The 24,257-nt window shown below is 31.9% G+C and overlaps 1 protein-coding gene across 1 annotated transcript; it reads right to left on the bottom strand.

Moving 5' to 3' along the window:
• Positions 1–17,770: 17,770 nt before the first annotated feature.
• LOC139502006 (uncharacterized protein 5-like) lies at positions 17,771–18,169 on the bottom strand. The gene has a single exon (XM_071291326.1). The coding sequence runs from the start codon at positions 18,167–18,169 to the stop codon at positions 17,771–17,773; it is 399 nt and encodes a 132-aa protein (XP_071147427.1).
• Positions 18,170–24,257: the final 6,088 nt, after the last annotated feature.

Below are 24,257 nucleotides of genomic sequence, written 5' to 3'. Positions count from 1 at the left end.
TATCCTGTAATCTTTTTGATTCTCTTATAAAACCAATTTTAACATATAATGCTGAAATATCATACATGGATACATATCAATCTTATTATAGAGCAAAAGGCAGATTAAAAATCGCAAAACAAAGATATAGATAATTTCCAATATTTGGATAAGACTCCCTTCGAAAAGGTTCATGTTAATTTCTGTAAATATATTCTAGGTACTAAAAAAACATCTGCTAATTTAGGTGTTAAAGCTGAACTTGGTAGACAACCAATAGAAAAATATATAAAAAAACAAGCAATTCTTTATTGGGCTAGATTAAATACTGAAAACATAAACCCATTACTAAAAGAAAGTTATACATTAAGTAAACAGCTTGATGCACAAGGAATTTATACTTGGTCCACTTTTATCAAAGATTCAACACAAGAAATGAATATTGATATACAAAAAATAATGTCCTGTCAAAATATGGAACAAGTTAACAAACTAAAGACTTAAATTAAGAATATTAGAAGCAACTTTTATTCAGATTTACTGGAAAATAAAATAAACAGTTTGAACGAAAATAACTAACTTTTTCTATAAAAAAATATTAAAATCAAACAAGACCAAGAATTTTATCTACAATATCCAAATTTTAATACTAGACGTTTATTTACCAAAATTAGAATTAGTCCCATAATTTGCTCATTAAGAAGGACAGATATCTAAAAAATACCTCGAGACAATAGAACATGTCCAACTTGTAAAACCTTAGAAGATGAAACTCACTTTCTCCTCTACTGTCAAATCAATAATGTTTTATGTAGAAAACTTTTTAATGACATGGAAATAGATAATCCTATGTTTCCAAATCTATCTGATACTCAAAAACTAGTAGTCCTACTAAGTTCTTCTAATATAAACAAAGTTAAAAAGAAAACAGGCTCCTTTATAAAACAGTCTTTAGAGCTGAGGACAAGGGACTCTTAGTTAGTTTTACTTGTATATATATAGATATGTGTGTGTTCAACTCAGTCATTTTATTGTTGTTGTTACTTTTGTTTATGTCACAAGTATAATGTTACTTATATGACAAATAAAGATTATTATATTAAAAGAGGAAAAACATAATAGAAAATTATCGATTCGAATATGTTTAAATCTTTTAAAGGCATTTTATAAGAACATTTCTCTGACACAATTGAATAGAATTGATTTAAAAGTTGGACCAAAATATTGGCTGCAAAATTAAATTATTTGTAACTGAACTGTTTTCATTGATTTAAACTGTAAATTTGAATCAAGGGTAATTTATAACTGAAATATTTAATAATTGACATTCATACTCACAATCAGGAAACAACTACAATTCCTACTTTTTCTTTATACTAATATGTCTATAACGCATTTTTTCGACATATATCAGAAATTATATAAAAAAAAAGCCCATACATCATTTAAGTTAATATATAAATGAAATGCTAAAAAATAAAGTTATTCATCAATAATAAACATTTAATTTGCATGACAATGAAACTAATTCTAGAATAAAACTAATTAATATGAGCCTTGAGCACTTTATAATAGTCTAAGTTTGTAAGAGAATGATTATCCCTTACTTCATGATAAGTAGAGTACGAAATGAAAACCACTGGCGGTCTTGAGCACTGAAAATAAACCTAAGTTTTTGATTATGTCTTCAGCTTTCTATGAAGTATTTGACATGTTTGATGGGACTTGTTTATCTTTTAATCGGTTTTTGCCTAGAAGAAAACGATTACTGACATAGTTATATATAAATATTCTTGTAATGGTTAGAAAATACATAACGTAATATCATTTCAAACTTAATCCCAATTATATATTTTATTTTCAAAAATTTACCTGTGATGTCTTTTTTGTTGCGTTGATACATTCTGATGACGCATAGTTCATAACTTTGTTTTAGTGTACATGTGAGGTGTCCGTTGTTATTCTATGGTTTGCATATTGTGATGTACTATTCAATTATCTATTTATCTATATCTGCTTGTTTGGTTTTTTGTACTGTATTATGTCATGTAATGTTGACATTTTAGGTATTCTTAATATTACATTGCTTTATAAGCGGGAGATTTGGATGGCGAGAAAAAAACCCGTAGAATGTCCTGTATCAAGTAAAGAATATATGGCAGTTGTTATCCAATAGTCTATTTCGATGTATGTTAGCCTTGGTTTTTGTATGAGTTAAGAGTTTCTGTTTTCCGTTGTTTTTCTCTTAAAGTTGATTACCTTGGTTTTGGATTTGTTTCAGTTAAATCGATTTATGACTTTTGTACACCGGTATGCTATTGATACCTTTATTTTTACAAAATAAAGTGTTTCTGTAATTTATAGTCTTCGCCAATATGTTAATGTACCTTCAATGTGCCAAGCTCAAAATAGTCTCGATAATTAAAAGGTCTTTATAAATTTTTATTTTACTTGTCAAATATCTGGAATTACAAAAACATCAAAAACATGCCATACGTTAACAACTGACATGATCTTTAACAAAGGTAACGCACATGCATATTACAGGCTTTTACATCGAAATGTATTTTCGTAGAATGTGAATCACGATTTCAATTCAATCAAAACGGAAAATTATCTAATTACTATAAACTTACGTTTCTATAAAAACAAGATTTGTGCTTGAATATTGATTATGTCACATTAAATGAACAGATACCGTTTACAAATATATACTGATTTGTCTTTGATTGCATAGTAACCATACAGTAGCAACAATGTATGTTTTTTATAAAAGAGGGACGAAAGATACCAAAGGGATAGTCAAACTCATAAATCTAAAACAAACTGACAACGCCATGGCTAAAAATGAAAAAGACAAACAGAAAAACAATAGTAAACATGACACAACATAGAAAACTAAAGAATAAACAACACGAACCCCACCAAAAACTAGGGGTGATCTCAGGTGCTCCGGAAGGGTAAGCAAGTCCTGCTCCACATGTGGCACCCGTCGTGTTGCTTATGTGATTACAAATCCGGTAAATAGTCTAATTCGGTAGGTCACATTCATGAAAGGGAAGGGGATTGTAGTTACGACGTAAGGAACATATCCGATATCATTTGTGAAACAGTTATTCCATATTTATAACCTTATCTTATCTATACTTTTTTATAATATTTTTTTCATGAAAAGACAAACGTTGTGATTTTAACACAAATATAGCAAACAGGAAAAGAACAATTAGATTGAGAATTAATTATATCCTGAACATATAAAAATATCATATAATCAAGATAAAGTCTGTCATCATCATATATTTATGAATTTAAAAAAAAAAAGTGTATGAGAATGTATAACCAAAACACACAAGTCTGTTTGTCGACATAAGATTTGCAAGTGACACCCGAATCAAAAAGGGTGGTTGAAATTCAAATTAAGGTAGATGGGGTGTCTAAATTATAATCTATAGAAGTTTTTTAATAATTTGCCAAAAGGTAGTTTATATCATGCTTTTAAAAAAAGATTAATAAAAAGAATGGGTCACGGAGTTTTTTTCACGCTACACGGTGTTCAAAATGTATTTTTGTATAGATTATGCATGGAAAACCCAATTGTCTGCAGTAAAGCGTACACTACACCACATAATTTTGAGATAACATATGAGAAGATAGCTTTAACAGTATGCTTTCAGTTAAGAGAAGAAAAAATGGGGTCACCGGACCCGTTTTCTTGCTACATTATAAAATAGGTAAATTCCTAATACATTCTGTTGTACAAGTACCTTAATCTGAATTATCTGCCCTTGCATTTGAGTTGCTTTCTCTTATGTGGCAAAGTTGGAAAAATTTAACCAAACAAAAGTTTTCCGTTTTTTTGTAAAATACAACCATAAATATGATAAAACATGCCATTTTCTATATTGAAATGAAAGTTCTTACACATGAATTACCCACTACTCTAAACATTTGCAGATTCTATTAAAGATCTGGACCTTGTTTTCTGGTATTTTCAAATCCAAGATGGAGGAAGATACCCTATCTACCTTAAATACGAGTTTTAAGAGAACTCAAAAAGATCATAAAAGCTAACAGATAATACGAAATCGCAGTCTTACACTTCATAAATAGCACAAGCCAACGTATTCTATATTCAACTATCCCGAATACCAGAAACATCATTTTAGTCTAGTTTGGAGTAGGTCCGGTAAGGGCCAATTTTGGCCCCAAATTTCAGTTTCATCTAACGAGATATTTAGGACACTTTTTAAACACTTAAGTGTCTATTTCAATTGATTCGATTAGTTTATGTTAAAGATTTTAAAGGATTCAGTCATTAAAAACGCTCCGATTGAAGCTTAAATATGAAAAATCTATCAAATATGCCAAAAAACGTCACTTTTCAGATGGTTTTCGTCAAAAATGAAAGTGGCCGCATCCGTGTTCATCCTCAACCTTTATATATGTTATGTATTATCATCAAATACAACTTACATTTCAATATTATGAATGAACACGAATGCGGCCACTTTCATTTAAGACGGAAACCGTCTAAAATTTAACTAAAATGCTATAATTGTGAAGATTTCAGTAATTTAGCATGACTTTATGATGCTAGTACACGATATATGTGCATTGTATTGTCAAAAACAGCACATATTTATGTAGCAGAAGCATTCTACTTTCCAAAAAATAGCTAAAAGATTACATTTTCACAATTTTGCAAAACTGCTTAATTTTGGGGCCAAAAAGGGGTCTTACTGAACCTACTCCTTTACGAATTGTTGTTTATCCGAAAAAGCACTCGACTCTTTGAAAATGCCTGTACCAATTCAAGAATATGCCAGTTAATGTCCATTCGTATTTGATGTGTTTTGTCATTTGATTTTGCTATGTGATTATGGACTTTCCAATTTTATTTTCCTCTGAGTTCAGTATTTTTGTGATTTTACATTTTGAAAACAACAATACACATAAACTAGTTCAGGGACGGATGGACGGACGGTTAGACGGGAAGACAAGCGTATCAAAGTATGTCCCATACGTCGCGACAGGCATAATTATCAATGTACAAAATACACTGTAGAATAATTCAATCTAAAATACATTGTTAAAAAAAGATGATTGTTCAAGAACAATAATTATTATTTTACAATTCTAGACACTTTTACCTTCATAATAAGAAAGATTGAATAACTAACAAATGAGAATTATGTTCATAACAGCTTAACTTTAAATGGAGTATTGCAGTTATCGTCTGACTTAGGTAAATGTCATTGGCTAACAGGGGTTGAATATAAGCTTTTTTGTTTACTGGCCAGCCGGACCAGTGGACTGAAAAATCTACTGGTCCGGCTGCAAATCTACTGGTCCTGCAAACATGACATTCATTTGACTAACACTAATGTAAACGATTTTTACTTTCATTTTCATGCTTTCTTTTACATATATCTATACTATTAAACGAGAAGACCTCATTTTGGGTGTCGTTTCTCCTCCTTCCACAATACATTAATCATCATGCCTCTGTGTCCTATAGGTAAAATGTATAGTCGCATTTGTCATCCATTCTTATGATCATTCAGGTGGGGTTATTTTGGGATAAAAACGAAAAAGAATGCGTCCGGATATTTTCCCGTCATTGGCCAAAACTTTAAGTCAGATTAGACTTCCGGTTTGTGTTTTTCTGTACTTTGAACATACAAAGACTATGAATAAAGTATATAAATTTGCTTTCTGCTGTCATTTTGAGTTCTAGCATGTATCATCCTTGCTTAACGTGTTTCAGTTTGGGTTATTTTGGGAGGAAAACAAAAATGAATAATATTTGCTATTTACTATAAATTAGTTTACAGTGGCGGATCCAGAACTTTTCATAAGGGAGGGGGGCACTGACTGACCTAAAAAGGGGGGAGGGCGTTCCTCTCATGCTTTACTGATTCCCCATATAATCAACCAATTTTTTCAACGAAATGCGGGGCAGGGCCTCCAGGCCCCCCATGTGATCCGCCTATGGATTATAATCAACGGCGGTCACTGCGGATATATTTCTGTACATACTTACATACATTTACTATGAATAACTGTATTTGTTATAATTTACTATAAATTCCTTTTCTGTACCTTGAACATATGATACAAAGACTATGAATAAAGTATATAAATTTGCTTTCTGCTATCATTTTGAGTTCTAGCATTTATCATACTTGGTTAACGTGTTTCAGTTTGGGTTATTTTGGGAGGAAAACGAAAATGAATATTTGATATTTACTATCAATTAGTTTACAGTGGCGGATCCAGAACTTTTCATAAGGGAGGGGGTCGTTCCTCTCATGCTTCAGTGATTCCCCATATAATCAACAAAAATTCTCTGTATAGTAATTAAAGTATATATGCATGTTCATAGAGTACAGAAAAACAGAAAGTATAAAAATCAGTATTTGGTAAATAGGGGGAGGGCAAAAAAATGTGCCCAGTCCCTAAGTACCTTTGACTTTTGATATCTCTCCTGAAATTCTCCAGTCAGTATATTTTTTTTACAGTTTACATACGCTCTATTTCCCCGCGATTTCGCGGGTGTGTTCTAGTATGTTAGAAACGAAAAAGAGAGAGTCCTGATTTTGATAAATACTTTGATAATCTCAATGATTTTCTTTATCAAAATCAGAATCAAGGACAGACAAAATGTCAAAATTGTCTTCCACATCATCACAATTCTCACGACGACCATATGGTGCCTGACTAGGTCGTCTGGTCGTCTGCACAGAATGACAATTTGTTCACATGTTATACAATTCCCTACATTGCTATCGACTATATAATTTAACAATTCGCGATCTTTTCCCAGGATTTTTTATATTTACGTTTCCTTTTGTCAATTTCATAAACTTTATTCCGATCTTCCTTTTGAATGACACTTATTTATTTTTTTGTTCGGCGGTCCTTCCGAAATTGATTTCTAGGTAAATTTGTTTGCAAACAAACAGAAATTGTGATGCAATCAGTGAGTTTTATCGACAAATTTCTACTGGTCCGCCGGACCACCAGCTGACAAAATCTACTGGTCCGACGCAAATTCTACTGGTCTCGGACCACCGGACCAGCGCCAATTTCGACCCCTGTTGGCTAACAACTTTAGTGATCTTATGAATATGCGGTTACAATTTAGACCTTAATGTCGTCGTTTAAATATGTTCAAATTAACTCACTGTAGACACAAAGAATGACATCTGTATTTGCGCTAAGCGCTCGTTTCTTATACAAAAGACTCATCAGTGAAAATCGATTCCAAAAAAGTTAAAAAAAATTCAGAATAAAGTACGAAGTTGAAGAGTATACATGATCTAAAATTCCTAAAATGTTTGGCGAATACAGCTCAAGTTATCTATTCCTGAGTTAAAAAAAGCCTTAGTAGTACAAAAATTCTAAGTTTAGTTAACAGTTAATTCATAATTTTGACCATACATGTATCGATGTGTCAACGCAGAAGGACTGACTACTGGTGATACACTCCGGGAATAAAAAGTCCAGCAGCAATGGCATCGACCCATGGCCAGTGGTTGTAAATAAGCTCATGATTGAAATGTTGTTCTTGCGCCAGACGCGAGAAGTCAATGTGGTTCTTTATAACATTAGTTAAATGTTACATTATACTTTGCTTTAAATGTTTGATAGAATTGTATCAAGTTGATTAAAATTTAAAGATCAAACTACAACAATTTGACACGTTGTTTCCACAAGATTATGATTGACTATTTAAAGCTTTCTAAAAACGTGTAGGTCTTAGAATTCAGGAAACTGTTATTAGGTTTGGTACGTATCATATTATTACTTAAATACCGATGTAACGCATTTGTTGTATAAGAATAATATCAATCTGTTATTACCTGATTTTGACAAGGAACACACTTGATTCCCATGTGAATTGTTTAAAAAAAAATCATCCAACGAAATATATGTGCTTTGAATCACGAAATCAGAGCAACTTGATGATGTAAATTTTTCATATGAATACTATTTTGGTTATCAAATTAAATTTCCTCAATTTTACAGTTAATATTCTACTTTAATGCATCATATAGAATTTTGAAATTAAACAAAAAAAAAAACATGCTCTTTTAATTTGAATTGTCAGAACTTTAGATAAATGTCTTTAAATAACATTTAGGTACATGTAATGTATCAACCCACTAACACGGCTAAGCCAATCTTGGAATTAAGTATTTTCTGCACTTTTCATAGTTTAATACAAACATAAATTTATAAATGTATAAATAACCTGCCACACCAAGTTTGTGTGTTTGTTACTTGTTTTTTTTCTGCTTTTTATATATTGCTCTGATGAGTTATAAAAATGAGCCCTTTTCAACTGACTTTTATATTTTGTTCATAAATTGTGCTGTACATGTACAACCCTGTCCTAAGTTGAGCACTTGCAAAGAATTTAACCCCTCCATATTCTGTATGTGCTTGTGTCAAGTCAGGTGCCTGTAATTCAGTGCTTTAATTTGATTTCATACTGTGTAACATATTTATTTTTCATTCATTGCTAAGAACTTTAAAAAATTGTTAGTTTTTAATTTGTTTGAATTGTTTTACAATTATCATTTGGTGCATTTTATAGCTGACAATAAATGTATGTGGTATTGGTTTTGCTCATCGTTTAAGGTTGGATGGTGACCTAAAGCTGTTAACTTGTATGTATTAGGAGTCTGTTGGAACGTGGTCTTATAAGCAATCATACCACAACTCTTTTCTTTATACGTAGTACATTCTTCATATATATATATATCAATGACCAAACTATATCGTTATTATAATTGAAAGAACATTTGTTTACCTGCAGCTAATTTTGTATTTACATCCAACCTACCAACTCCTCCTTTATTACCATTTGCATAATGTGTTTTCCCTAATCTAATTCTAGCAACATCTCCACATTCTGTACATTGTACATACAAAGTACCAGCAACACCATAAGGTTTGACTCCCAATGAATTGTGTAATTGTAAGGGCACTTCACATATAGAACATTGTTTCAACTCCTGAACAATATAGTCTAGTACAACAACATATCTACAGTGGTTTAAGGGAAGTAAATCAGTAGGTAATGGTAAGAAGTTAAAGTCAACATTTATATTATAATCATCATCAACCACTACTTCATGAATATGATCTTGTAAATCAGGTAAAGACTCAAAAGCATCATTTATACATAAATCAGGTGTTTCAATGGTTTTCAGTTTGGCATATGAGTGGTCAGGTTCTAACCTTAAGTACTGATAATGGACCGGGTCAAATGAAGGTGGTCAGGTCCTAATAAGTTTTGAGAATTATCTGAATCAAGTGGTGGTATATTGTGGTGGTCTAATAACACTCCTATGAAAAACTAGCCCTTTGATCCTTTTGTCTTTCTCGAAAGTCTTCTTTTTCAAAAAATTTCCTTGTATGTTCCTTCGAAACATTGTTTAGCAGACGATACAATAATTTTACGATTGTCGTGATTTTATAACAAAGAATCATCATTCAAGGATTTACGAAATTTCAGTGACTAATTCTGAACGTACTTTTTATATACTCACCACTATATCTCTTTCTTTGGGTTGATCTGAGTGTTGAAAATAAGTAATACAGCAGCTTAAAATATACCAAAATGAATACAAATTATAACAAACATTGATAGTCATTCTAGTATAGATATAAAAGCTGGTTACTTGTCAAAATTTTGAACCCAAGTTTCTTCCGAGATTCCAAAATTGCCAATCTCGATGTCAACAAACCGTAAAAAAGAAGACTTTGAAGTTTTAAATACCGTCCTCAATTTAATTTCTGTGAATTATGAATCGAAAAAAACATTAACCTAGAACAGAAATAGCTGGTGTTTTTAAATTGTTAATAATCAAGAAGAAAATAAATATTTTGCGACGTTCGAACCGATTATTGTAATGGCTGCGCACCAATCGACTCAAACGGCCGCAAAAATTTAAACCCGCAAGCCCCCTTAAAGACTGTTCTCTGACGTCTTTACATTAAATCCATTCAATATTAACTGTATACTGATTGAAATTTTAGTCTTAGATGCATGATTTTTCATGAGTTGTTATTGGCTTTTAACTGTCAGTAACTGCGAGTACTGTTAGGCAGATCTGTATTGATTTTTTTAAGCCGACCGTGTGGAACCCTCATATGTGGTTATGGTCGTTAAAAACATTCTCATCACCTGTATATTTGTTGGATGTATTTTTGCTTTGTATCAATATAAAATAAGCCCTTTCCAACTGATTTTCATAGTTTGTTCTTATTAGACATGTTCACCGTAAACCGATACCGAAACCGAAACCGAAACCAAAAATTGTAGTGAATGGTAAATGTTTATAATGTTAATTAGTTCAACCTTTTTAATCCATTATATTGTTTGAAATTTAAATTTAAAAAAACAAAGTATTACTTTAATTCATCAATCAACATGAATCTATCAAACATCAAAGTTAAATTCAACCATTATTTAAATACACCAATGCAGGTAATATACAATTTTAGATGTTGATACAATTTATTTATAAGCATGTTTTGTCGTAGGGAAATAGCTGCACAAAGTTCTACATCATGTGAAATAACGGTCCGGCTATGTCTACAGAAAAAACCTACTATTTAATAAATGTTTATTCGTCTTATGGAATGTTTTACATAAACTTTTCTGCACGAATCTTTTCATCGACAAATTTGCGTTTATCCGCTTCCAATGTTTGGCCGATCACCCTTCATAAATTCCCACGTTTCAGCTGACGGATATGCTATCAATGATCTAAAAGCTTGATGAACAATTGGCCAAAATATCATTGATAGCTTTATGAAATTTTAAAGTTTTGCTTACACCAAGAACAAATAATAAGCAATACGTAGAAAAATATAAAAGGCTACTGGTCGCTACTGTAAATAGTATGTCCATTACAAATGTGCGAAACTCTGGGTTTTTTTTTCTTGATAACAATTTAAACTATGAAATATTTGCTTAAAAGTTGAGGATGAATATTGAAGAACCTAGCACATCAAGAGGGACAATCAAACGTGTTCCAGAAAAAGAATTGAAAAGGAAATGGAAATGGAAAAAGAAAATATAAAAATGTATAACAAACTGTTGAAAGTAATGTTGCCGAAAGCACACAAGCTTTTTGGATCCTCTTCTTCTGATACAGATTAACAGTAGTCATAAAATGATAATAAAATTTAAAAAAAAACACGTTTGCCTTTATAAGTATTTGTTTTGGTTCATTTGTAAATTAAAGGTTTCCTTTATATATATATTGTCGGAACGATATTGAACATATTGCAGAACTATTACAGGTCTGTCCCTTAGACGAACCTTGATTCATGATTAATATACATCTTCAGAAATAGATTTATAACCAATTCTTAAGTGTAGTTTACTTACTTTAGTTTATTTAATACTACACGATTTCAACTTTTTGATAGATTTATTTAAATTGTTGATTTATACTAATCCTCCATCTATTGTTTTAAATTTCAAGCAATAAAAAGGGTTTAGTTAATTACACATTATAAACATTAACCATTAACCCTACTACTATTTTTGGTTTCGGTTTCGGTATCGGCTTATGGTGAACATGTCTATTATTAACTGCTGGGTTAGGGGAGTGCTGGAGCGCTTTCAAACAAGTTTCACCCGCTACAGTATGCATGTGCCTGTCCCATTTCAAAAGCCTATAATTCAGTGGTTGTCGCTTTTTGCTGTATGTATAATATTTGTTTTCGTTCATTAATTTGTACATAAATCAGGCCGTTATTAACATGAGTAGGCATTATGCTTACGCTCAGTGTAAAATATCGACAAATATGTTAAAATTAGCATAAAGCATGACACGAAGGAATGATTTCTTTATCATGCTTTTTGATTGTATATACTCTTAACATTGTCTAACGAACGTTTGTCTTAAAACATATACAAAAGCTTTTTTTCATTGCAAGTCCTCTTTTAACTTATGTAGTGAAGAATTATTGCTGAACGATTTAGCATTCACTTCAGATTTTGACAAATGAGTTATTAATAAAATAATGAATGAATATCATAAGCCTTGATATTGCCAGGAAGGAATCATGAACACAAATGATATGATTTGATAAAACGCAATAGACGTGTAGGCGACCAATAGAAATGCTTGTGAGGAAAAGTTATGAAGTTTTTAAGAGCATCAAATCATTAAAAAAAATAATTCACTATCTCTAAAGAGGAATTTTGCTTGCGAGATTTGCATGAAACTATTTTTGAATATAAAGGTTACTTTTAATTTGCATTTAACAGATATAGACACGTTAGACACAATAGTTATCAAAGGTACCAGGATTATAATATAAAACATTTGCACACCCTATATTTCCTATTATGAACTTCATTGAGATTTTTTGAAAAAGCTGATTATCTCCATTTTAAAAATTGTTGTTTGTTTTACATGTAATAAAAGGATACAACCGTCTGTAAATCCACATTGCGTTTTGAATATTTTTATTTTGCAAAAATTCCCACAAAACAAGTGCACCGGTTAAAGGAACACTTTGTAATATCTCAATAATGAATAATACATTACATATATATACATTATAACATCTGTGTTTTATTGTTTGAACAAACATCCAATACACACTTCAGAACCCCTTAAACATTTGGTATAATAGTTCCATCCAGCTACAGAATATTGTGGAATATCTGTCAAAAGACCAACTCCAAAAGACAACCATTCACATCTACAAAGAAAAGACAGAACATAAGATCTCGTCAAATATTAGGATGTCTATTCGTATTAGAAGCACTTAATTGATGTCTAAATCTTTTTAGCATTTCTCTTAAATAGATTGGTAAACGTATTATATAGAACGCTAGATTTTAACTGTAAATTAAAAAAAAACAAGCGTAAGATGTTATATAGTGGTAACAGTCGTTTTTAATGTTTAAATAGAAAAGTGGATGAATAGAGACGACAACATGGCCAAAGAACAAACACAGACTAAAGCTACCAACACAGCAAGAAAATACCCTTAAACAATGTTTACAAATCAGCAAAATGGACGCCACACTTAACTCCGAAACATACAAATTAACCAGTGGGGTTAATATAAAAGAGAAGATTTTATATGATTGACAATGAGACAACTCTCCACAAACGACCAAATAACACAGAAATTAACAACTATAGGTCACCGTATAGGCCTTAACACAAGCAAAGCCCATACCGCAATCAATTTTGGGAAACAGATTAGAATAACAATATGCCATTATAATTTGAACGATTTCATACTTAGAACGGCAATATGGAATTGTGTTACAATCCTCTAAAATGTTATGTTGTTCATTTACAGGTAAAGAACCGAGCTTGGTAGTATCTGACGTTATTTTTGTTAGATCCGAAATATTTGTATTGTTGATTTGAAATAGTCTTTGATTGCAATTAATTTTACGCTCATGGGTTTTAGGAACAGTTTTAGAAACTATATTCAAAATGTTCAACATAATCGGTTGTTGATGTAATACCAATTCCCATGATTTTCGCATTAAGACCGATAGGATAAACTGTCTATAATTAGATTATTTTCCTTGATTGTAAAACTTTGAATGAGATACCCCAGGCTGCTTATTACTTCTTCTAAATGTTGAACTGTTAATATTAATATTTAATAGGATGATTGTGCTTCTTACGGTGTTGATAAAAGATACTTTTGAATTTATGGGATCTTTTAAAACGATAAATGTGTTTTTGCGTGCGTTTAGATAAATAGCGTCCAGTTTCACCTACGTACTAAAAACCGCACCCCGGTTTGTTTCATTTGAGTAAATAAATGATACTGATACGAAGGTAGTGTTTTTTGATGTGCGAATTTGAAGATTGAGACGTGTAGATACCATTTGAACGAGTTTAGTATTTAGTATTTTTTTAATTTCTAAGCTACATTTTTGTTTTTTGTTATCCATCTTTACAATTGAAAGGAGCAAAGACTAGCGTCCAGAATATGAAGCAGAAAACATTAATTGAATAATGGAAAAATGATAATACTGTCCGAGTAAAGACGTAAAAGGTAGTTATGAAATGCAATACATTCATATAATAGTTTGAACTAAAAACATTGTAACAATTTCATCCTATTTTAAAAGCTTTTGGTCAATGCCAATATGCAAGTCAACAAAGATCATTTAATTTGGTTTACTTTTACCTAGAAGTTTGACATTTTAATAAACACATGTTCTTTTCTTGTTTATATATATCCCACATTTTATAAATATGTTGATATTAAATGTGTACAACTTACAATGTAAATATATATATTAATTATAAAAAAAGATGTGGTATAATTGCCAATGAGACAACTGTCCACAAGAGACCAAAATGACACAGACATTAACAACTATAGGTCACTGTACGGTCTTCAACAATGAGCAAAGCCCATACCGCATAGTCAGCTATAAAAGGCCCCGATATGCTAATGTAAAACAATTCAAAAGAGATTTATATAAAACAAAAATATTATTACTGCAACAATTTCATTTTCAATCTCCCATTCGTAGCCTCAATCGTGTTTCTTTGATAAATCTCGACAGAACAAGATAGGCAGTTAATATACTTATTCTGTTTTATATAATACGAATATCAGTGTATTATCTATAGTTGATTGACATGGGTTTATCTCACGCAGTATCTTAATTGATCAAAGATCAATTGAGGATTTAATTTCAGATAGAAAGAAAAACATTTGTTCTTCCTTTTGGGTTTTATAAAGTTTATAAAAACAGAAGGTATTACAGTAAGTGGTTTCTGATGATATAATCTTTACTTCACGTTTCAGATTTTAATAAATGAAACCGTTTTGACCATTTTTTTTATCAGGTAATATGTCTTTATCTTATCAACTAGAGCAATTGGAAATTATAATGGACAAAAAAGAAGAATACTTGTCTTACCATTTTTTTTCTTTTTTTTTTGGTTAGTTTTACCTGTTCATTTCGTAGTTATAATTAATGCCAACACAATCATTCATTTTGCCACAAACTGCAATACACTGGATTTCACTCATGACACCAGTACTAAGGTTCACCAAGTTTGCTTTCGTGTGATTAGAATGACAAGTACTATAATATCCAGTGAAAGCATCTGCAACTATACGAACAGTTTTAATTTAATTCGTAAAATATATTATATTTTTACTGTGGATTCCTTTATTTTCGTGTGAACCAATTTTCGTGGTTTGAGAAAAACTTGCATATTCGTGGATGTTTAATTTCTTGGTTTTGGCAAAGTTTTGGTTTGGATACATTCCTTTAAGAATTTGAATTCGTGGTTCCTCAGTACCAACGAAATACAAGGAAATTGGTATTCTACGAATATTAATGAATCCACAGTACCTTTTATTGATCAGTACATTATTTGAATTGTATAGAGATAAACTTGTCTTTGCTACTTCAATCTGGATCACTTATTTTTATTAGGTATGATAATGTATCCAGGTCTCTCTCGGAATAAACATAAAGACATATTGAATGAATTAGACAAATTTCGTCCCCGAGGGTATCACCAGCCTAGTAGTCAACACTTCGGTGTTGACATGAATATCAATAATGTGGTCATTTTTACAAATTTCCTGTTAACAAAACTTTGAATTTTTCGAAAACTAAGGATTTTCTTATACCAGGCATAGATTACCTTAGCCGTATTTGGCACAACTTTTTGGAATTTTGGATCCTCAATGCTCTTCAACTTTTTACTTGTTTGGCTTAATAAAAATTTTGATATGAGCGTCACTGATGAGTCTTATGTAGACGAAACGCGCGTCTGGCGTACTAAATTATAATCCTGGTACCTTTGATAACTATTGTGTCTTAGAATATGATGATCAACGTATTACAAATATATTGTGACTGGAAGAGACAAATCATACTTTGTAGATAAAATTAATTTGATTCAAACTGAATATTCTTTATGTTTAACGGGCGTGTTTTTAACAGAAAAATCGGAATTCCATATGGAAACCAACTGTTCTGGTCTTCTTGCTGACTTGCTCCTATATTATTAATAAATGGTAGACGACATTCGTGAATTTATTAATGGAATGAAAAGAAGCCAGCACCTCACTGTAACATAGTTTTCATTAACAAACATCTAAAACTTGACAACGATGATGGTGTTCAGATCGAAACTTTGTAACAAAATAGATGATTTGAGCTTTGCTGTTGTCAACTTTCAGTTTCAATGTAGCAACATTTCAACACCTGCATAAGAAGTTTTATCTCCCATCTGATATGATATTTCATTTGCGTTTTCTATCTTGATTCTCCTGAGAAGGGATTGATTATTTTTTTGTTATACAATATGTATTAGAATCAACTGTTAAACATTTGTTTTTTTAATCTCAATTTGCTGAAAATCCCGGGATCCTTGCAAGCTTGTGTATCGTGCATGAATAGATTACGAAAGTAGTTTCAGGAACATAGTTTATTGAAGTGTAAACTAAGAGAAAAAATAATTATTGAATAATCCAATTCAAGTATTTATATAGTTCAACCCACCATTTTTTTCCTTTAAAAATGTCCTGTACCAAGTCAGGAATATGGCCATTGTTATATTATAGTTCGTTTCTGTGTGTGTTACAGTTTAACGTTGCGTCGTTTGTTTTGTCTTATTTTTGAGTGTAAATTGACATTGCAATAAGACGTGTCATGGTACTTGTATATCCGAAATTCATGTATTTGGTTTTGATGTTATATTTGTTATTTTCGTGGGATTTTGTCTGATGCTTGGTCCGTTTCTGTGTGTGTTAGTTACATTGTAGTGTTGTGTCGTTTTTCTCCTCTTATATTTATGCGTTTCCGTCAGTTTTAGTTTGTTACCCCGATTTTGTTTTTTGTCCATGGATTTATGAGTTTGAACAGCGGTATACTACTGTTGCCTTTATTTATAGATATGCAAATCATATAAGAATTATTGCCATATGTTGAATAGGATATGTTTACCAAATCCTCGGTTCTAACTCAGGGTTCGAAATTTTCATCGATGAATTTAAGTCATTTTTAACTATAACCAGATGTAGTCGATTATTCATTGTCAGGTTAAATGAACAATTTTTCTACACAAAAAAATGTTTGTACCAAGGCAGGAATATGACAGGTTTTGTTTTTATTGTTTTGATAAATTTGAGCTTTTATTTTTTGCCTTTTGACAAGCGACTTTCAGATTTGAATTTTGAATGGAGTTCGGTATCTTTGTTATTCTACTTGTTTTTTTCACAGTCATTGTTTAAATTAAAATTTTAACTTACGATTTTTTAGCATCTTTTGTGTCTATGTTTAACTTTAAATTTGCATTTTAATGTATGACTAAGTAGAAAAATGTTCTATCAATCGAAATATTACTATATTTGTATATTACATTATAAAAAGGTGAATACGTTATTACATATCATAAAGTTTGATCAGGCAGATGCATATATTAACCAAGATATATAAATTATCTGCTGTTCGTGATGAGACTGTCGTCAAAGTGAGAGAGTCAGCGCTATGAAACCAGGTTTAATCCACCATTTTCTACATTTGAAAATGCCTGTACCAAGTCAGGAATATGACAGTTCTTGTCCATTCGTTTTTTATGTGCTTTGTTATTTGATTTTGCCATGTGATTATGGACTTTCCGTATTGATTCCTCTAAGTTCAGTATTTTTGTGATTTTACTTTTCATTACTTAAGCCAAAGTCGTATTATACACTGTCTCTATAGAAAAACAATATATATTTCCAAACCTGTATATTAATATTCTTGTTATGACATACCATCAATCTGTACTCTCCATTCTCCGTCATTGTACCTGGTGTATATCCCAACACTTCTAACTACAAAGGGTTCTGGGTCAGTCCAACTGCACTCCAAGTTTTGACCAACAATTACCCCAGTTCCTAATCTTATATATCCGTTTTCCCAGCTCGCCCAAAATTGACGGTATGCATTGCAGTCTAAAATTCCAACATTATCAAATTTAATGCTCAAAATGGTAAAATTAATATCAGTTCGTCTGATTGCTGACTTTGTATTTGCCCATCCACCCATCAGTATCTCATACCTTAGGGTCGATGCAGCCATAACCTCAGAATTTGTCATGAATACTTTAGCTTGTACGCATGCTTTAACCTCAAAGACCAATACAGCAGCTGTTTTGTCCATACCATATTGGGCCAAATCAGTAACGTGATCTGTTACGTCAGCGTCGAAGAAATCGGATGGCCTCGAGTCTAAGGTTTTGATAGAATGATATTGAATTTTTACAGCTGAAAAAGAGGTTTATTCTTTTAATAAATGTGAAACCCTAAAATAATGACACAGTAGTATACCAACCTTGCTATGGTATTGTCATTTTTCCTTCGACTTAGAAGTTATTAATTTCACTTCGCCTCTATAAAATAGGAAATGGGGAAGCGGAAGGGGAGGGGGGAGGGCAAAATATTTGTAACGAAAGTTAAACTTACGAGCAACATTAGGAAACTGCCCTGACTGTTTGCAAAAATACGATACAATGTTTTTAATGAAGGATAAATATAACGAAAAACATTGAGAAATTGCTAAGACTGATTTCCGAAAAGACAATATATGCAGCGAGATAGTTTTGCTAAAGGCCTTGTGGTTTTTAGCAGTTTATTCCCCTTTAAAAGTGTCCTGTACCAAGTCAGGAAGATGGCCATTGTTATAATATTGTTCGTTTCTGTGTATGTTGCATTTTAACGTTGAGTCGTTTGTGTTTTCTCTTATTTTTGAGATAAGACGTGGCACGGTACTTGTCTATCTCAAATTTATGTATTTGGTTTTGATGTTATATTTGTTATTCTCGTGGTGTTTTGTCTGTTGCTTGGTCCGTTTCTGTGTGTGTTGCGTTTCGGTGTTGTGTCGTTGTTCTCCTCTTATATTTAATGCGTTTCCCTCGGTTTTAGTTTGTTACCCCGATTTTGTTTATTGTCCATGGATTTATGAGTTTTGAACAGCGGTATACTACTGTTGCCTTTATTGTACCGTTTACAAAGTGATCATATTATTAAGGACGTTAAACTTTAACGGGTGTGGACAAGGTTATGGTTGTCTTTCTATGCAAGTGTTTTTGGTTCCTTAATAAGATATTGATCTGATTATATATTCATTGAATGTACAATAAACCAAGATGGATGTATTATTTCGCTCTTCCTTTTTGACTGTCGATGTTATACTTTTGCGTACAAGACCAATCTATTGAAAGATATCATGCAGAACATGGAAACAATTGACAGGACCGACATTCAGCCTGACACGCTAGTGTTCAAACATAAAGTACATATTGTATGCATTCTCATGCTCTGCTTTCAATTTTAGATTTGCACTGTGTTTTGCTGTCTGTGCATCTGTGTCATGTTAATGATTTTGGATAACAGAGGTTTTGTGTAACACCAATTTACATCCTTAGTACACATGTTCAGTATGAAGTGATCAGACCAGACAGTGTTATAACGTAAATGGTACACATTTTTCTGCACCAGATGCGCATTTCGACAATCAGTATCTCTTCAGTGATGCTCGAGACAAAACTTTTTGAAAATCCAAAGCTTATTAAAAGGATGTAAACCAATAAGGACAAAATAGTATAGCCAAAGCCGGATAAGGAACCAAAGCTTTACATGAGGGTGATTCGTTCTTTAATTCGAAATATTTAAAAAAAAAAAAAAAATGATTGAAAAAAAAACAGCAAATTTTACCAATACGAAATCCGTATTTTCATGCCAATATCGTAGTACTGGCTACTGGGATAGTAATACCCTCGGGGACTACCAGTCCACCAGCAGAGCATCGACCCAGTGGTAGTAATTAGATTAACAGTACAACCTTTTAGCATAAGATCCATAATGTCAACATATCCCAATAGTGTTCTGAGCATAACGTCACAGTTCACTCAACATTAAATTGTAAGAGTGAGAACGTCATCGTGTTCTATAGAGACATATTCTTGTTAAGGTTAAAATTTCAATTTGATGAATTTAGGAAAATTAAGAATGTTTTATGTATTCTGAAAATTGTGTCAGGATAGGTTTCTCATTAATAAAGAATCAAATTTAAAATGTTGATAACTTTATTGAATGCTGTATTTCATCAACCTAGTAGCCAAATGTACCACGTGACATTTAAGATGGGTAATAAGGAATGTGTCAAAGAGAGAAGAATCCGATCAAAGGGCAGAAAACAGCCGAAGGCCACCAATGGGTCTTCAACACAAGAAAAACTCTCCCGGAGGTGGACTTCAGCAGGCACCTAAACAAAATGTGTCTTGTACGTGTTTAGTGCAAATCGACTTTGCATGAAGAGATCAGAAATTGTACATTTAAAGGTAAAAATATTGGAAATTTCATTGAAAAAAAACATCATAAATTATCATTTCAGCTAATATGATGGCTTATCTGTATGGTAATCGCCGATATTTAAATAATCTTATATTAATATATAAGGCCTGTCTTACGGAGAAGAAATGATAGCAGCAATTAATGTAGGTAAAAAAATAATTTCATTAAAATGCAAATGAATATTTCTGCGAACTAGGTAGCTTAACTTTCACATTTTTGTCACTCAGTGTTCTCCGTTTTATAAGTAATGTCACTTGATAACATTTGATTTATGTTAATTTGATATTTAGTCGTTCAGAAATTTTGATAAATCTACGCATTATAGTTATTTTGTTAATAATTATGATTTGAAGATGCATATATTATATGGACTATCAGTCCCCGAGGGTATCATCAGCTCAGTAGTCATTGCTTCGGTACTGACATGATTAAACAAACTTTACTAAAATTGTCCGTTTATAAATTTTGAAATTATTATGAAACTAAGGTTTTAACTCCCTCAGGCAAAGTTGGCTTTAGATGAATTTGGCTATTTATTTTAGGTATTTTTAACATATATAGCTCTTCAACGATTTTCGGTACTTATACATCTTCGGATTTCAAATGTTTGGCTTTGAGCGTTCCTGATGAAGGTAAATCCAGAAAAGCGCTTCGGACGCAATAAATTATTAAACGTGTTGTTTTATATATTTATACAGAGTTAGATTACTTTACCTGCTGATAAGGATAAAATGATGACAAAAACTACTTTGAAATTCCGAACGCTCCTTCCAGTGAAGTCCTCCATCATTATTACCAGTCTACAGATCGGAAGCAATTCATATAAACAGTCGTTTCTTTTATTGTATAATAGTGATGATTTTTAAGGTTTCATAACCGCATTTATAACGAACTGGATACTTCAATTGTTATTTTTCCATATAACTGAAGTACCTTGATGTGCTGAGATGAAACGTTTTGAAGAATTGTTTCAATGTCTATATCTGGGTCAGCCTTTAACCATGAATACATAAATGTCTTCTTTTTGTTTTATAAACGCTGCACACAATTTTTACATTTATTATTTTACAGTATTTATTTGAACTTAAAGACTACTAGAGTCTCTAAGACCACATTGATCTTTGTATTAGTGACATCTAAATTATCTTCGCCCACTTTGATATATCTCCTAGATCATTTCATACATATTTAATAAGAATAATTCGGATTTTAATTCATTTCTATTGAAAAGTAACTTCTGGCTTATTGCGCAATACACACAAATGGATAAGTCAATCAGATATAACCATTAAATCATTCAAACGAAATGAATAGTGCTTTATTATTTTGTTTGTTTTTTCTCATCAATTGAAAGAGGTCTCAGTGATGCCCGAATATGTAATAGATAACTGATAATTTTAAAATGTTGATTGTTCACCGGGTAAAATTTGATCCTCAACCATTTTTTGTTAAAAAATTTATAGTTTTGTAAAATCAAAGAACTCATTAAGATTTATTTTTCACAGATTTACAGACAAAAATTTAAGGAATTTTTGAAAATATAATATTTAAAAAAGAGAAACGAAAAATACCAGAGGGATATTCAAACTCATACATCGAAAATAAACTGACAACGCCATGTGTAAAAATAAGAAGACAAACAGACAATTAACAATACAGAAGACACAACCTAAAAAAACTAAAGACTTAACAACACGAATCCAACCAAAAACTGTGGTTGATCTGAGGTGCTCTGGAAGGGTAAGCAGATCCTGGCACCCGTCATGTTGTTTACGTTATTACAAATCCGGTAAATGATCTAATTCGGTAGGTCATATTCGTGAAAGGGGAAGGGTATTGTAATTTATACAAGGTGTAAATTTAATAGGAAATTGTGAAGCATGTTGCTTCAACAGAAGACCTTTGTTGAACTCTTACTCTAAATGAATTTTGAGTCGTTTTAATTCTTGTATGAAAAAAAATACAAACAAGAATGTGTCCATAGCACACGGATGCCCCACTCGCACTATCATTATCTGTGGACTGTGAAATTGGGGTCAACACTTGGCATTATAATTAGAAAGATAATAACACAGGGAACATTTTTACTAAGTTTCAAGTTGATTGAACTTCAAATTCATAAACTATATGTGTTGAAACGACACGAATGGTCCCGTTTCAAAAACTTAAAGAATCTACAATTTCAACAACACATGTGAACACAAACATGATGGTAGTCTCACATATCAAAAATCCGACCAATATCTCAAGGCGTTTAGAAAAAAAAATCGTATAACTGTTATTTTCAACAATTTATCAAAGTCAGAAGCCCGTAATTTTGGCAAAAACTAGTGCTGCGGAATGAAATTTAATCTTAATCTTTAGGTAGGCATGGTTAACTGCCATACCAAAAATAAAGGCAACAGTAGTAGGAAGGGAAACGTATCAAATATAAGAGAACTACGAACTACGACACAACAGAAACACATTAAAATGTAACACACACAGAAACACAAAATAAAAATGTAACACACACAGAAACGAACTATAATATAAAAAGGCCATTTTCCCGACTTGGTACAGGGCATTTTAAGAAAAAAAAATGGTTGGTTGAACCTGGCTTTGTGGCATGCCAAACCTCCCGCTTTAATGTCTTATATCTCAAGACGTTTAGAAAAAAAGTCCGTATAACTGTGAAGTTCAATGCCCGTAATTTCGGCAAAAACTAACGGAGTGGAACGAAACTTACACTTGATCTGTAACTCACTATGGTTAACTCATGACAGACAAGGGTAAAACTATATGGCACCGAAAACTTTGTTGCGAGGCTATAAAATCTTGACCAAGAACATTATCCTGAAGCGGAAAAGACGGACGAACAAACGAACGAACGAACGAACGGAAGCACAGACTAGAATACATAATATCCATAAATAGGGCATAAACAATAAATATTTAAACGTTAAACACGTCCATAGTATGCGTACAAATTTTTACATGGAAAATGAATAAAAGTGTCTATACTGGCTTCATACAGATCAATTGAGAGATCATTTCGGTACAGTTACTTAATGATTTGATATTTGTAAAATTTATTCTTTTTGTTATTTCATTTCATATCTGATCATCTGTAAGGTCTTGTCGTTGTTGTTTTTTGACAATGTTCCTTTGAATGATCTTTGCAATGACAGATCATATCATAGGTAACATGTGTATTACGTTTCAAGTTGATTGGACTTCAACTTCATCAAAAACTACCTTGACCAAAAAAAATTAACCTGAAGCGGCACAGACGGACGGACGAACGGACGGACGCACAGATCAGAAAACATAGCGCACCTATCGTAGGTGGGGCATACAAATGCAAGTTAAACTAGAAAATATAAAATGTCGTCACACGAATGTTTAACACTCACTTTCACAATTTAATGAGTTATCTAAAAGTTCAGGAGCTTCACGTTTTCGAAATCTTAATACAAGTATAACTAATTATCATTTGAGATTTTGTGTCGTTGGGTTGCCTGTACCAAGTCAGGAATACCGGTATGACAATTGTGATCCATTCGTTTCATGTGTTTGAGCTTTTGATTTTGCCTTTTAATTAGGGACTTTCCGTTTTGAATATTATCAGTCAAGTTATTTGAGTCAAGTATTTTTGTGATTTTACTTTTTTTTGTCCCGTGAACCAATATCGTGAATCTTTGATTATTGGTTTCTAGTGGCTATTGTTCGAATATTTTGATCAATCTGTTCGAAGGACAGAAACATGTATTTGTTAATCGAAGCATAGAGGTAAAGTTTTGACTTATGGTCTGTGAATGAAATCCCATTTCAGGCAATCCGTGAATAAAATTTGCATGTCGGTTAATTGTAAGCACGTAGTTGTATATCATGCATCACTAATTAATTAGATTGGT

Source organism: Mytilus edulis, chromosome 13, assembly GCF_963676685.1.
Source record: "Mytilus edulis chromosome 13, xbMytEdul2.2, whole genome shotgun sequence".
NCBI lineage: Eukaryota > Metazoa > Mollusca > Bivalvia > Mytilida > Mytilidae > Mytilus > Mytilus edulis.
This window is presented reverse-complemented; position numbering and strand designations above follow the sequence as displayed.